Here is a 13,536-nt window from a genome sequence, read left to right as displayed (position 1 = left end):
TTTCGCTCTAGCATACCCTTTTGTTTGTTTTATGTTTTGCTGTGTGGATCTCTCTCTTTGCGATGATCATCAATTTATTGATGTGAGCAGATGCGAGAAATACTCGTAGTCAACAGGACGATGGTGGCTTTCTGTTAGGGTTGTGGCTCATGTATTGTCTTGCCATTAGGCTTTATTTTTTAGAATATTGTCGTACTTTATTATGCTTTGTTATTGGTATCGTGGTGTGCCCAATTTCTCTCCTGTCTTCTTTTGAACAACTGTATGGAGTAATGTTTACACTCCTGGACCGCACTATTATATTATTCTATGTGACGCCATTTTTAATTAGGGTTATTAATTAAATGGGGTGTTACATTTTGACTAATTTATATAAAAATTTTAGGATTACTCTTTTGGTTCTTATTTTCGTTCAAAAATATTAAGTTGGTCATCTAGTTTTTTTTAATCTCAAATTGGTCCGAATTTTAAAAAATTATGTAATTTTGTCCTTTTTCGTTAAATTTATTGAATCAGATCAAGAATTTTTTCATCAAAATTGAAGTTGTGAATGATTGTCTTTGTTAGTGTAATTGACATAATCGTAATATCAATTTTGATGAAAAATTCTTGTTCAACTTCAAGAATTTTAACGAAAAAGATAAAATTGTATTAATTTTTATAAAATCAAGACCAAATTAAAAATAAAAAACACTAGAGAACTAACATAATATTTTTAGACAAAAAAATGAACTAAAGAATAATTTAACCAAAATCTTGACACTCCCAACATATAATGAAGTTCCACCGGTGTATTTCGGTGAGATCACCTTATTTGTCAAAGAAGCTTCTACTTCTAAATTTTATATGGATCTCCTTGTGAAAAACAGGATTCCAAATCTTACCAAATTATTTCAACCATATTCTTCTAGAATGTTTTGTGAGTTTGAAAGAATGAATGAATAATCCATTATATGACTATATTATTATACCATCACCATATTAAATACATTTGATCTTTGTTGACTTTGAAGTTATTCTATCAATAAATTCAACTTTCTTCTATATAATAATAATAGTTTAACATATATCAACTTCAAAAATATAATTTTTTAAAATTTTTACTAGGATGAAGGTAAAAATTGGCTATGTGCACTGAATAGTGTTTTACTTATTAACTCATTAAAGAAGATATTCATGAGTAGAATGCCAAATACAGATCTCAATTAAAATGCTTTGATAGCATAATAAACTTTATCCAGGAAGAAGTCAGAGGCACACAACCCAAAAAAACATAATATATGAATGATTAACAATATTTGATTGCCATTATTAGGTATAAAAGAACGGTTTATATATAAATGAAAAATAAAATAAAAATTTACATAACACAACAGGATAAAGTTACAACCATGTACTAGAAAGAAATTACAAATACAAACATATCATACGATAGCTAAGATAATGCTTAAATAGCCACTTAAATGAATATCAAGTGTTTTATAGAATCAACACTCAAATACGTAGTAGTATGATAGAAAGATCGGATCTTGTTGAGATTTTCATTCAAGCTTGCACCTTTTTAATTTCTATTCCATTCATGCACTGAATATTCTCTGTTCTGCAACACTAATTTGAAATGGCACCAAAAGATAACACAATCTAAAAGCAAAATCACAAGAAAATTTACATTGTCTCTTTTTCACTTAAAAAAAGACGGTTCTGTGACTTGTAAACATCACTCAGCAATCACTTTACTGAAGCAGCAACTTGCACTCAGTTGTTTGAAAATTACAAGGTTTGAAGTAACGTATAAGATGATACGACAGTTTTGATGACCCATATGATGTTGGTAAGAAAGATGAGCAATCATGGAGAGAGGTGCATCTTGTTTCAAGTGCAATCTTTAAGGTTTATATCAGAGCCAACCACAACATATGTAACTGGATGAGGGTAATCGACCTGTTTGGCGTATGTATTCTGCTTGAGCAACAGTTCTTTCTGCTTCTCTATTTTTTCTAGCTTCAGCTGCAGCACGCTTTTCTTCTGACCTTTGCCTCGCCATAGCAATCTTTTTCACCATTTTTGCATGCGTCTGTGCTCTCATTTGCTCTACTTTCGCCTAAAATGCATTTCGTTTCAATCAAAAGCAAGCCAGTAATAAAGATAACAGACTTCAACTAAAGTGTTTCCAATTAAATATGATGAAAGCATCATATGTAAAACAATTACCTCGGTTCTTCTCATTTCGGCTTCTAATTTTGCCTTTTCTTGACTTTCCCATGCTTGAATTTTGATTTCCTCACGCTTAAATCTGCAAATGCAAACGCGTGACAACCACATTAGTAACAATGAACAAATTACATGGATCTATAAATAGAGAATGTGAGTAAAATAAAAATAAAACCTAGCGGTATGTTTAGATTTTTCAGCTTCTTCCCACATAGCAGCACGTTTTTCAAATTCAATTCTCTCCTGTTCTTGCACATTGGTGCCCTGAGGAGAAGATTGGTTCTTTTCCTTCTCATCTTTGCTTGCCCATGCAGCAATGTTCATCTTACCAAGCTGCACTCCAAGGGCTGCAATCTCTCTCCTTGTCTTTATCTTCATCTCTTCTTCAGACAAATGTGTTCTGCCATTTTCAACGGGAAACTGGGAATCCTCATCGGTCATGTTGTCCAAAGGTGTCGGAGCTGGTGCACCTCTCCGAGGAGTCGACGGCATCGACGAAACCGGGCTCCGTAGTGGAGTTGCTGACCCTACAGGAGTTGCTGTCCGCGAAGGTTCTTGACTTGGCACCGGGGTCATTTCAGTTCCCATGTCTCTCATTGCAACGGATCTTATCCCAGGCATCACTGTATCATCAAAACAATGTGTTATGTTATGTTTCAATGTTTCAATCAGAATCTCAGATCATTCATCATCACCTAAATTAAGAAATATGTTGTCTATGAATAGCATACCTGATTGATCATCTATGCCTCTTGAGGAAGATAGAACCAATTCATTGACTTCCTTCAAATCTTTGCTTTGGGGAAAAGACTCTACCACTGGATTTCCTCCATGTGTTTGACCTGAAACTGAATGAGCATCGGAGGGAACAAAAGAGAACTTTTCAAATCCCGTATGTGACGTGGGTTGACAGTAATCAACTCTCTTCGTTTCCGTCACTTTTCCTGTGGGGAGCTTATGATCATAATGAGCAGACTCGGGAGCAACCCTCACCATGCTTGATGCCATGCGATTCGCTTGGTTATGTGCAACATGTTTTTTCGAGTGATTCGCATGTATGTTTTGCCTGTTCATTATCCATTTCTCGGCATCGTTCCACTTAGAAGGAATAGGTCTGAACAGAGATCTAGTGGCAGCATTGTTCCCTGCTCTCTCTCCTTTATCAAACTCAAAACTGGACGAGCTAGCATTGCTGTCGTAATCAAGATTTTCATCTTCCACTGATCTCAGCGCGTGAATTGTGCTTGAACTTCCACCGCCAACAACCTTCTGAAAATGCTGCATCTTTACACGACCCGTGTCACCATTTTCTTTCGCTGTTGTCTCCTTTGCTTCATGGGAAATTTTCCCACTCTGCTTCCGCTCCACCACAGCATCACCAGATGGCTTTAATGATAGAACCTCTAAGCTTGGAGATGTAACTGGAAGGAATAATTTTTTACTATTAAGTAAAAAGTAAATGAACACGCAAAAATAAAGATATTGGAATTGCATTTTCAAACCTTCATCTTCAAGGTTGTCGTTTTTTGAAGCAAGTAAGCTATTAACAAATTCAGCATCTTCTTCAAGCCTTGAAGGGGAAGTTCTGGATGAATTACTATTGGATCCATCCTTCTTCCTGTGATGGTGAGGCCCTAACAACTTCATCCTGAGTTTACTGGGAGAAATTATTCCACCCTGCATAACAAATGGCAAACTTATCCTCATAAAGATCACAGAAGAACTCAAGTACCAAATTTCTAACACTGCAAAATCAATTATACCCAATACATGACCACTTTCTTTTCCACCAAAAGACCCACCCCACCGTTCCACTCAGAAGAAAAACGAGGGCAAATGAATCCTACCCTTTTTCTCTTTCCCTTTTCAGCCTTTTTTCCTCTCTTCCTCACCCACCCACCCACCCACCCAGTAATAATGACAAACCCCATCCTTCCATTCAATACAAAAGTAGAAAAAGCAAAAGCCTGGTTTTTGAACCATGTTAAAAATTCACTTGGAGGGAATCAATGAAACCAAACCCACGAGGAAACAGAAGGGGTTACTAAGACTATTCTGAACTCCTCCAACAACGCAAACCTTGAATTACATGAACTCCTCTCCCACCAATCCAACCAAGAAGAAAACAAAAGATTCGATTTTTATGAAGAAAAACACAGTCGGAGAGAGGCTAAATGCCAAACCTGAACTTTCTCTATCCTCTCGTACTCCATTAGATCTCTGACTCTCTCTTCCTCTATGGCTTGGAAACTAGCTCATGCAGCAGTGGAAGGGAAGAAAAGTTGAATTTTGCAGCTTTGGCTGGAAGTTATGCCTGGTGACTTGTGAATGAATGATAACAATAACACATGAGAGAGAGTGAGAGAGAGAGAGTTTATGAATGTGATGCAGCAAAAAGAGGAGCAGAAGAAGAACAGGAACAGGTGTTTACTTGCTCAAGAAAGTGTTGAAGTTGGGTTCCTCTGCAGTACCGTAGATGCTGTATCTATCTATCATCTCGCCACGCCATCAGAATGACCCCGCCTGCCACAATATTAATCAACATTATTATCTAATTTAAATATATAATAAATAATTCCTATTGGTAACAAACCTTCTGTATTTTACAGCCTGCCATCAATTCTCACCCTCCACTCAAATCAAACCATCCTGGCTTTTTAAATATTTAAATATATCTTTTATTTTGTTCAAATTATAAGTATATTTTCCATAATATAGTGTTATTCTAGGTGGTCCAAATTATTTTAGTCCCAAAGTACGTACTCTTGAACTTGCAATTAATTTGTGTTAATTAATTTATATATAATTAATGTAATTTACTTTCACAATGTTATACAGTGTTGACTTTATAACAGAGTTTGTTAAAAATTGTACGCATCATTAAAAAGACTGCTAACATGATTATTCAAAATAAATAAGTTTATTATCTATACTAATTTATAATTACTTTGAATGTATAATGTTTTTTCTTTACAATAATTAACTTGGAATTTTAGAATAACAAAAATATGTCTGTTGTTGACTGTATTTTATAATTTAAAACTAGTCCCGAAAAGTTATAAATCAAATATGGGATAACGTGTGGCAATTACTGTGGTTATTTTTTCACTTTTACTTTTACTTGTGGTTTTGCCCTCCGGTTGGAACCCTTCCAATTACTCGTTACACGAAAAAATAGTTACTTTTACTCGTGTAATGATATTTATGTTTTTTTTTAAATGTTAAATAAATATCATTTTTTATTTTTAATAAAATAATACTCTACTTGTTTAGATTTAAAAATAAATATTTACTTATTTAATACTCTTAATAAAATGATATTCATTTTTTTATTTGAAATTAATATATTAACGAAAATTTAAATAAATTTAATTGTAGAATTAAAAAATATAAGAACTACCGAATAGTTTATAAATAGAATATTGTGTAATTTGATTATTAAAAAGTTATACTATTTTTATTGACTTCTTAAATGTTGTTAACGCGAAGACAATTCAAATAATAAAATACAAATGTTTATATATAATTGTTTTAAAATTTACAGTTTAAAACTTTAATTTTTTATTCTTAATTATAATTATTTATCTAAAATTTAATCACTATGACGTTTATATATAAAATAAATTAATATAAATTTACTATATATATATATATATATATATATATATATATATATATAAAGTGTGTTATTTATTGAAAATATATTTAAAAACTAGGAAAATATAAAGATCATCTAATAAAAAACATAATTACTGTGTAGGTTTATTTAAAAGTATCATATAACGTAATAGAAAGTAAGTTATTTTTGTATAAAACAATAATATTTGTATAGTTTACTTTACATGTAACGCTGCTCACAATCAACAATGTAACAAAGTTAATTAAATTCGATTTGAGAGTTTCTATGTTTTGTTCCAATGATTTTAATATTTTAAAAGACTAAACGTGTTAAGAATTAAATTGTTCTCGATATTTGTTAACCTACCTGTTATTGAATTATTTAATGCAAGTTTTGTGCGCAAACAATTTTTTCAGCGAATAGTTGAGATCCAACAATTTCAGTTGAAATAAATTGTCAAAATACATTCGGTTTTTTTCTTTAAAGCAATTCCCTTGTAATGTTTTGTAAAACAAATATAATAAGATTTGGACATAAGTGTAGCTAATTAACAGAAAGTGACTAATAACTATGACATAACATTTAAGCATTTTTTTTACACGAATATTTTAAACTTAGAAAAGTCTTTTATCTTTTCCTTTATTATTTTGTCTTTTAAGTCAAACTATCTTTATGCATTTAATTTGTTACTTTATTCTAATTGTTCTTTATAATAATAAATGGTAGATTAGTTAGTGAGTTTAGGACAGTCTTCGAGATTGAAACACTGAGTATGATCGGAGAAGTTTGCATTATCAATTTTCCCTATATAGTAACTGTTTGTGCTCGTAGGTCATAATCAATCAAACTTGAAAATTATTACAAAAGAAAAAGTAATAAATTAGAATAAGATTTTACATTTAATGAAGGGTTCGGATACATGTTTAAGTAGTGGAGTGCTACCTACATATCCTAAGTTGTTGATTAAGCATGTTTGAGTTTATAGTTATTCTTAGTTTTTTTCTATTATTTAAGTCTAGAACTATTTATGATTACTAATTTTTTAGTATTATTTGGATTTGGAACCACTCCTAACTAATTTCTTATATTGGTTGGTCTTGTAGTCACTCTTAATTAATTTCTTGCTATTAGGTTTGTACTCACTTCTAAGTGATCTCTTACAAATATGATTTTAAATTAAATATATGAAATAAAAATATAAACTTCTAACACAATTGTAAAGTGAGAATAATAAGAAGCAATGCAATTTAAGAATGTAAATGAAACAAGAAAAAAAAAAAGCAGAAAAAGTAAATTTCTAAGATAAAATAAGAATTTGTATGAGAAATCAATAATGTTGGTGAACATCTATGATGCACGGATACGATATGTATATCGGATATGACGCGTATCTAATACATTGATATGTTTATTTTTAAAATAATAGAACATGATACGTAATAGACACATGATATATGAATATTGAAAAGTGAACAATGATTCTTAAAAACATAATAAATATATGATCGTTATTGTGTGAATCCAAAATAAAATTATATGTACTAAAGTTGTCAACATAAAAAATATAAATTATTGTTATCATAAAAGTACCATTAAAAGAAAATTCTTAAATAATAACCAATTTTAGTAACCAAAAATATGTTAGATACCAATTTTCTAATTGAAGACCAATTTAGAAACCAATTATTTTGGTTGCCAAAACCTGGTTGCTAATATTAGTGACCAATTTAGAAACCACTTATTTTAGTAGTCGAAATCTTGGTAGTTAATGTTAGTGACCAATTTATAAATCAATTATTAATAGAAACTATTTTAATTATCAATTTAGAGACCAATTATATTTTTTTGGAATAATTTTAGTTGCTAATAATTTTTAGTTTTTAAATTGGTATCTAGATTGGTCATTATATAGTGACTAATTATTTTTTGTTACTAAAATTTATCATTATTAAAAAAAATTCTTGTAGTGTACTAAAACTTTATAAAATAAATATTTCATTGAAAAGTATCGTTAACGTATATCCTAAAGTATCAGACACATATACGTGTTGGACATAGATATGTGACCCAAGTTGAAATGTCGATGCATCATAGGTAAACATAAGCATAAACATCCTTATTTATTTTATTCCATTTTTGGCTTAACCAAAGTTTGAATACTTGAACTGTTTGGCCCCTACCCTTTATTTCTACATTTAAATCATGGTGAGCCGAGTTGGCTCACCAACCTACTTCCAAATAAAGGGTCATAATATTTTTTTTGTATTTGGGTTGGGTTTTTTTTGTTAGCATATTTGGATTGGGTTGGGATATTTTTTTTATATGGTTTAGTTATTATTTCTTATGTTTTGAAACTATGATGTGTCATTATACTATTTTTTTTATTCTTTTTATAAACTGTGCTTTTTTCGTTAATTTATATTTTTGTCATTTTGGTTTGTATGTGGGATTGAACATTATTTTGGATTGCATATGAATTGTATTGAAATTTATTTAGATTTTAATCACAATTATAATTTAGTTTTTTGGGACTGAAGAAAAATTAGTTAACTTAACTTTTGGTTAAGTAGTCTTATGTTTGCATTTGAGTTTTCTAATATTTCTAAATACTTGAAAGGTGCATTTTCTTCTTTAAAGTTGTTACATGCTCCTTATAAAAGAGAGTCAACCCCTCCTGTAAGCTCACTATTAAAGATTGACTACAATTCTCCTTATTAGTTCACTTTGAAAGTCTTAAGAGTTTTCTACTCTTGTTTGGTTCTTATCTTACTTTTCTCGAGTGGTGAATCTTCTTGCACTTATCCTTTGATATTCATCACAAAGAGGGTGTGTTCTATCCATCCTTTATCTTTAATCCATTATCTATTTGATTTTGTTATAAGTTGTCATTTTCTAATTGTTTTCTTCACATTATCATAATTCATACCCATGGTTTTCTTTGCTTTCACCATTGTGTTCTTATTTTCCCATGATTTTTTAGTTTCTCATGTCTCTTTGAGTTGATCAAGATCCTTCAAGCCTTATAAGGTTTACATCATATGTGCTTATCTTCTATAAGTAAAATTTTGTATTGTGTATTGTTTTAAAAGTACTTTGAATTCAAACAAAAATATTTTATGTAATTGGTAAAGATATAAGCATTTTTAAATCGATGATTGATTTGTAAAGATAGATTATATTTTGTATTTGTTATCTCTTTATAATATTATTATTTTATTTGTGGATAAAATAAAGATAAATAATTAAATTTGGATGAATGTTTCTTGAAAGAGTATTATGAAGGTGAAATTTTAGCTATAATGGGAAGGGATCTAGTGACCAAATGTTTCCTCTGCCTTATGTTGTCATTGAGAGAGAGAACAAGAAAATATTGGTCATGGTTCTTGGAGCTATTAATTGTAGATCTGAAAGTGCTACATTTTGTGCCTCATACTCATTTATGTATGACAAACAAAAGGTACGTATTTCATTTTGGTCATAAATAGACTTATCTCATATCCTATATGGCTTGCATTTGATATGTTATGTCTTCCAACTAAAGGGTGTGTTGTCACCAATAAAAGGCTTTGTGTTTGATATTTCTATTCAAACTCTAGAAAGAAATTTCTAAGATAAAAAACTGAAAAATATGATTTGGAAGACAACAAAAAGCACATATCCACAAACACTAAGAGGAAAACAAGTCATAATAAGAAAGTCAATATTGAGACTTTTCAACACCTGATAGAAATTTCCCCAAGTTATTTATTTCAAACTTGAAAACTATATTCAATTGTTATTTCGTATTGTATTTCTTATCTCGTTCTTATTGCATTATGTATTTATCAAGATTTAGGTTTAGCCCTAATGTCATGTGCAACATACTTGTGAACAATAGTTTAATTGTTAATGTAAGGGCCAAACCCATGGTAACCATGTTGGAGGATATTAGAATGTATATAGTAGAGAGATGGCAAACGAACATATTGAAGGTATCTTCATTTGGAAGTATTTACCAAAAAATAGGAAATATACTATAAAGGAACCGATCAAACAAGGTTTTGAATACCAAGGAGGTTAAATCCATTTTTTTTAATATTATTTGGAGAGGAGAAAATGTATTGATGTATGACAATTATTTGAAACAATCACTACTAGAAATTTTCATATTACATGAGATTTTTCTTACAAATTTGTTAAAAAAATTTGCAAGAAAAGATTTTTTTCTGCCATTTTTTCTAAGAATTTTAATTGGCAGGTAATTCTTTCGTGGGTAATCATTTCCTACAAAATTATAAAATCTGCAAGTATTTCCTACAAAATTTGTTGCGAAAAGTGTTTTATACAAAATATTTTGCAAGAAAATTGGTAGCAATTTCTTGCAAATTTTTTTTCCTTAACAAAATTTATAAGTATTTCCTATGAAAAAATTTTCAAAACAAAATTGGCAGGAAATATGAGTTTTTTTAATAGTGAATTGGCCTAGAGACAAGTTCTTTGAGGTGAGGCATGTAAGTCTGATTGGGGACAAATATGTTGTTAACTTATACACTAAGGAGTGCGACTGCAAAAGAAAAAGTGACTACCATCCATTATTATCATTCACTATTTGCCATGAAGTTTTAAAATGTTAATTAAGCTAGTTGCACCCCTAAATGCTTTAAGAAGATCACATATGAAGCAAGACATGGTAACAATGTATATTAATGTATTTTCACCAATTAAGAAGAGAGCCTACAAGACCCACAAACTACAAGATTGGGACCTTAGGAGTTACAAAAGGATGATACCTAGTTAGAAAGGATGGTAGACGCAAAGAGTGTAACATTGGTAAAGGAATTAGACAATAAAAAATCATGTCCACAGTTCCCACTAAAGCCTCTAAATTATAGCTACCATCTCATACATCCCAATCACCTCAACCAACCCATCCTTCTCAACCAACAACCTCAACCATCCCAACTCAACCACCTTAACCATGTCAACAAATACAACCACCTAAACCATCCCAATTCAACCAACTAAAGCACCTCCATCAAACTAGTCATTGGTTACTAATAACATTGAAAATAACACTACAACCAAAATAGGTTGCTCATCAAGATCTACGTATGTCAGACTGAACAACAGGTACCAGTTGAAGAATAATAGGGACACTATTTTGAAAGCCATGATTTGCATTTTCATTTACTGATGTATTTTCATTTATTGCATTATTCATGTGTATTTTAAAGTGCAATTGAGATGTATTTTTTTATTGATATGTATTTTCATGACAATTTGGATGTGCTTGAATGTTGCTCGACATTTATTTCATATATTTTGAAGAACAAAACTATTACTAAGTTATGGAGTTCAACCAGATTCAATCATGTCCTCGTTTACCTTAATTACTTACCTTCATTATATACTCAACTAAAAAATGACAATCACCTTATACTCATTACTTGTAGTCAAGATCATATATACTAATTAAACATCACATTACATTACATTACAAAATGGAACATATGTAAAGTACACTTAGTACAAACATAATCTAACAACAAACAGATCTTGGTTTTATAACATCTTATGGTAATTTCACCAAAAAATTACACCACAATTATGTTAATAATCAAAAGAAAAAAAATGACATTACTAATTTTTGGAATTTTTATGTCAACTAGGGGTTATGTCCCAGTCTCACACAATAGTGAGTTGAAAGATCAAGTTTTAAAAGAAATATTTAGTTGTGTGACCTATAGGCAAGTGCACTAAGTAGTTATAGTATAGTAAAATGTGAATTATTGTATCCATAGGGAGTATTAAGTATATTGGTAGTTGATTTTTAGGGTTTTTAGAATTTTGGATAAAATGTTTAATATACATTGAGTGGAGAGGAAACTAGATATAAGTTGTATTATTAGCTACAAATTATGATAGATTCAATAAATACAATAACAACCATGTACCTCTACTCCATTTCAGGTAGTTTCTCTATAGGACACAACTAGATATATCCCCACATTTGGTAGATATTCTCGATGGTCATTTGGTGGTGAAAATTGTTTTCATCATTCTCGAAGGCTAAGAACTTGCAAATTCCTCATGTAGTGCCTAAGTCTTCAACGACTTACTCAATTCCTTAACATAATATTTGTTCAATGCATGCATTACGAGTCAAGATAAAAGGGGGTTAATCGAAGAATCCCATTTTTGATGACTTGCACTATTTGGTTTGATTTAGTTAGTTCAACCACCGAAATCTCATTCTTAGGACCTTCCAACAACTAGATCAAGCTCTCATGTGTATTGTAAGATCCGCAAAATTTAATTAATTAAATAAATAATTGTTTAATAAATACAGGTGGTGGGAGCCTTTACAGCATTAAATGCTGAATGATGTGACGTAGAAAAGTACTAGCTCAAGTGGTTGACAGTACTTGGTTATGTTGAGAGGACTTAGGCTCAAGTCCCATGTATGCCAGTTATGTGTTATTTAAGTGATTATTATTTTAATAATATGCGTGATCATGATGAGTGATAATAATCCTAGAACTTTAAGAATTATCATGAAACATGAATTGGTTGAATGGTTGTGTATTGAATTGACATTGACATGGTTATGGGTTCAAACCTTGGTATATCCAAATTAAACTTTCTTTTTGCCAAAATTCTCTTTGGCATGAATGTGAAAAGACAAAGAAACCCTAGCTGACAAAGGAGGCAGCCAAGGGGGGCTGGAAAACAACATATAATGAACTATGAATGGCCATTAACTTCATGATTAAAGACAAATTCGTTTTGGAACATTAACCTACTATTAAGACACCATTAAAAGACCAATTGAGAGAGAGTAGAAGGGTTTTTGAGTCTAGATATTGGAGAGTATTTTAAGGTGCACGAATTCAAAGAAAAAAGTAGTGGTTGGTGAGTGAAATAGAGGAGTTGGACCATGGGGGAGCTAATAGAAACCATTAGTGATCAAGGAGGCAACTCTAACATTGTCTTTTAAGCAAGGAAACCAGGTTAGGGGAGCTGGAACCGTACTTTTAATTTCGTATTGTTTATTGCATGAAATGTACGATTAATTGGATGTATGTACTCTGCCTAGTTGTGTGTAATTCGTGTTTCTAGATTTTTCCAGAAACTACCTGGCGGGCAATGAATTGCCGCCAGACGACTCATCCCTTTTCTACTTGTTTCTAGGATTCTAAAGAGGAACTGTAAGACCCGTGAAATTTAATTAATTAAATAAATAAATAATTAATAAATGCGGGTAGGATAATTAATTATAACATTAAATTATGAGTGAAATGATGTGGAAAAGTACTAGCTCAAGTGGTTGAGAATACTTTAATTGTATGTGAGGACTTGGGTTCGAGTCCTATGTATGCTATTTTGTGTTATTATTCGTTGTTATTTTAAATATATGATAACCATATTGTGAAATAATATGACAATTGAATTATGATTGTTAGCATGAAATTTGAATTGGTTAAGTGGTTTAATATTGATTTGGGGATTGCATGGTTGTGGGTTCAAGCCTTGGAGAACTAATATTAAACTTTAATTTTTATATTTTTGGCTTTGGCTTGAATATGAAGAGTTGAGGAATATCCTAGTGGAAGGGCAGAATAAGGGTGGCTGTGAAACAACCCATAAAGAGGCAATGAATGAGAATTAATCACCATTAAGTGGTAATTTCGTTTTAGGTTAATAACCTAGTTTTAGGCACACTTTAA

At 30.9% G+C, this 13,536-nt stretch overlaps 1 protein-coding gene across 2 annotated transcripts; it reads right to left on the bottom strand.

The window, feature by feature from the left end:
• Nucleotides 1-1,538: 1,538 nt before the first annotated feature.
• LOC114178765 (Remorin family protein) lies at nt 1,539-4,762 on the bottom strand. Of its 2 annotated transcripts, XM_028064847.2 has the most exons (7): nt 4,643-4,762; nt 4,395-4,532; nt 3,714-3,888; nt 2,943-3,632; nt 2,387-2,834; nt 2,212-2,293; nt 1,539-2,101 (listed from the first exon to the last, which is right to left on the bottom strand). In XM_028064847.2, exons 2-7 carry the CDS (start codon nt 4,422-4,424, stop codon nt 1,898-1,900), a joined length of 1,629 nt encoding a protein of 542 aa, XP_027920648.1. In that variant the 5' UTR covers nt 4,425-4,532; nt 4,643-4,762; the 3' UTR covers nt 1,539-1,897. The 2 variants fall into 2 exon arrangements, with proteins under 2 accessions (XP_027920648.1, XP_027920647.1); XM_028064846.2 differs by having other exon boundaries at nt 4,395-4,687.
• Nucleotides 4,763-13,536: the final 8,774 nt, after the last annotated feature.

The sequence above is a fragment of the Vigna unguiculata genome, chromosome 3 (assembly GCF_037176805.1).
Source record: "Vigna unguiculata cultivar grain cowpea cultivar isolate G323 ecotype 2 chromosome 3, ASM3717680v1, whole genome shotgun sequence".
Lineage (NCBI taxonomy): Eukaryota > Viridiplantae > Streptophyta > Magnoliopsida > Fabales > Fabaceae > Vigna > Vigna unguiculata.
The sequence above is the reverse complement of the archived record's forward strand: the minus strand, read 5'-3'. Positions and strand labels throughout refer to the sequence as shown.

Bases quoted from the DNA above. Each gene is read 5' to 3' on its own strand.
- LOC114178765 (XM_028064847.2), bottom strand. From the start codon at position 4,424: ATGGAGTACGAGAGGATAGAGAAAGTTCAG. The intron at 3,889-4,394 runs GTTTGGCATTTA...TTTGTTATGCAG, and splicing joins AGAGGATAGAGAAAGTTCAG to GGTGGAATAATTTCTCCCAG. The intron at 2,294-2,386 runs GTTTTATTTTTA...TTGCATTTGCAG, and splicing joins AAATCTAAACATACCGCTAG to ATTTAAGCGTGAGGAAATCA.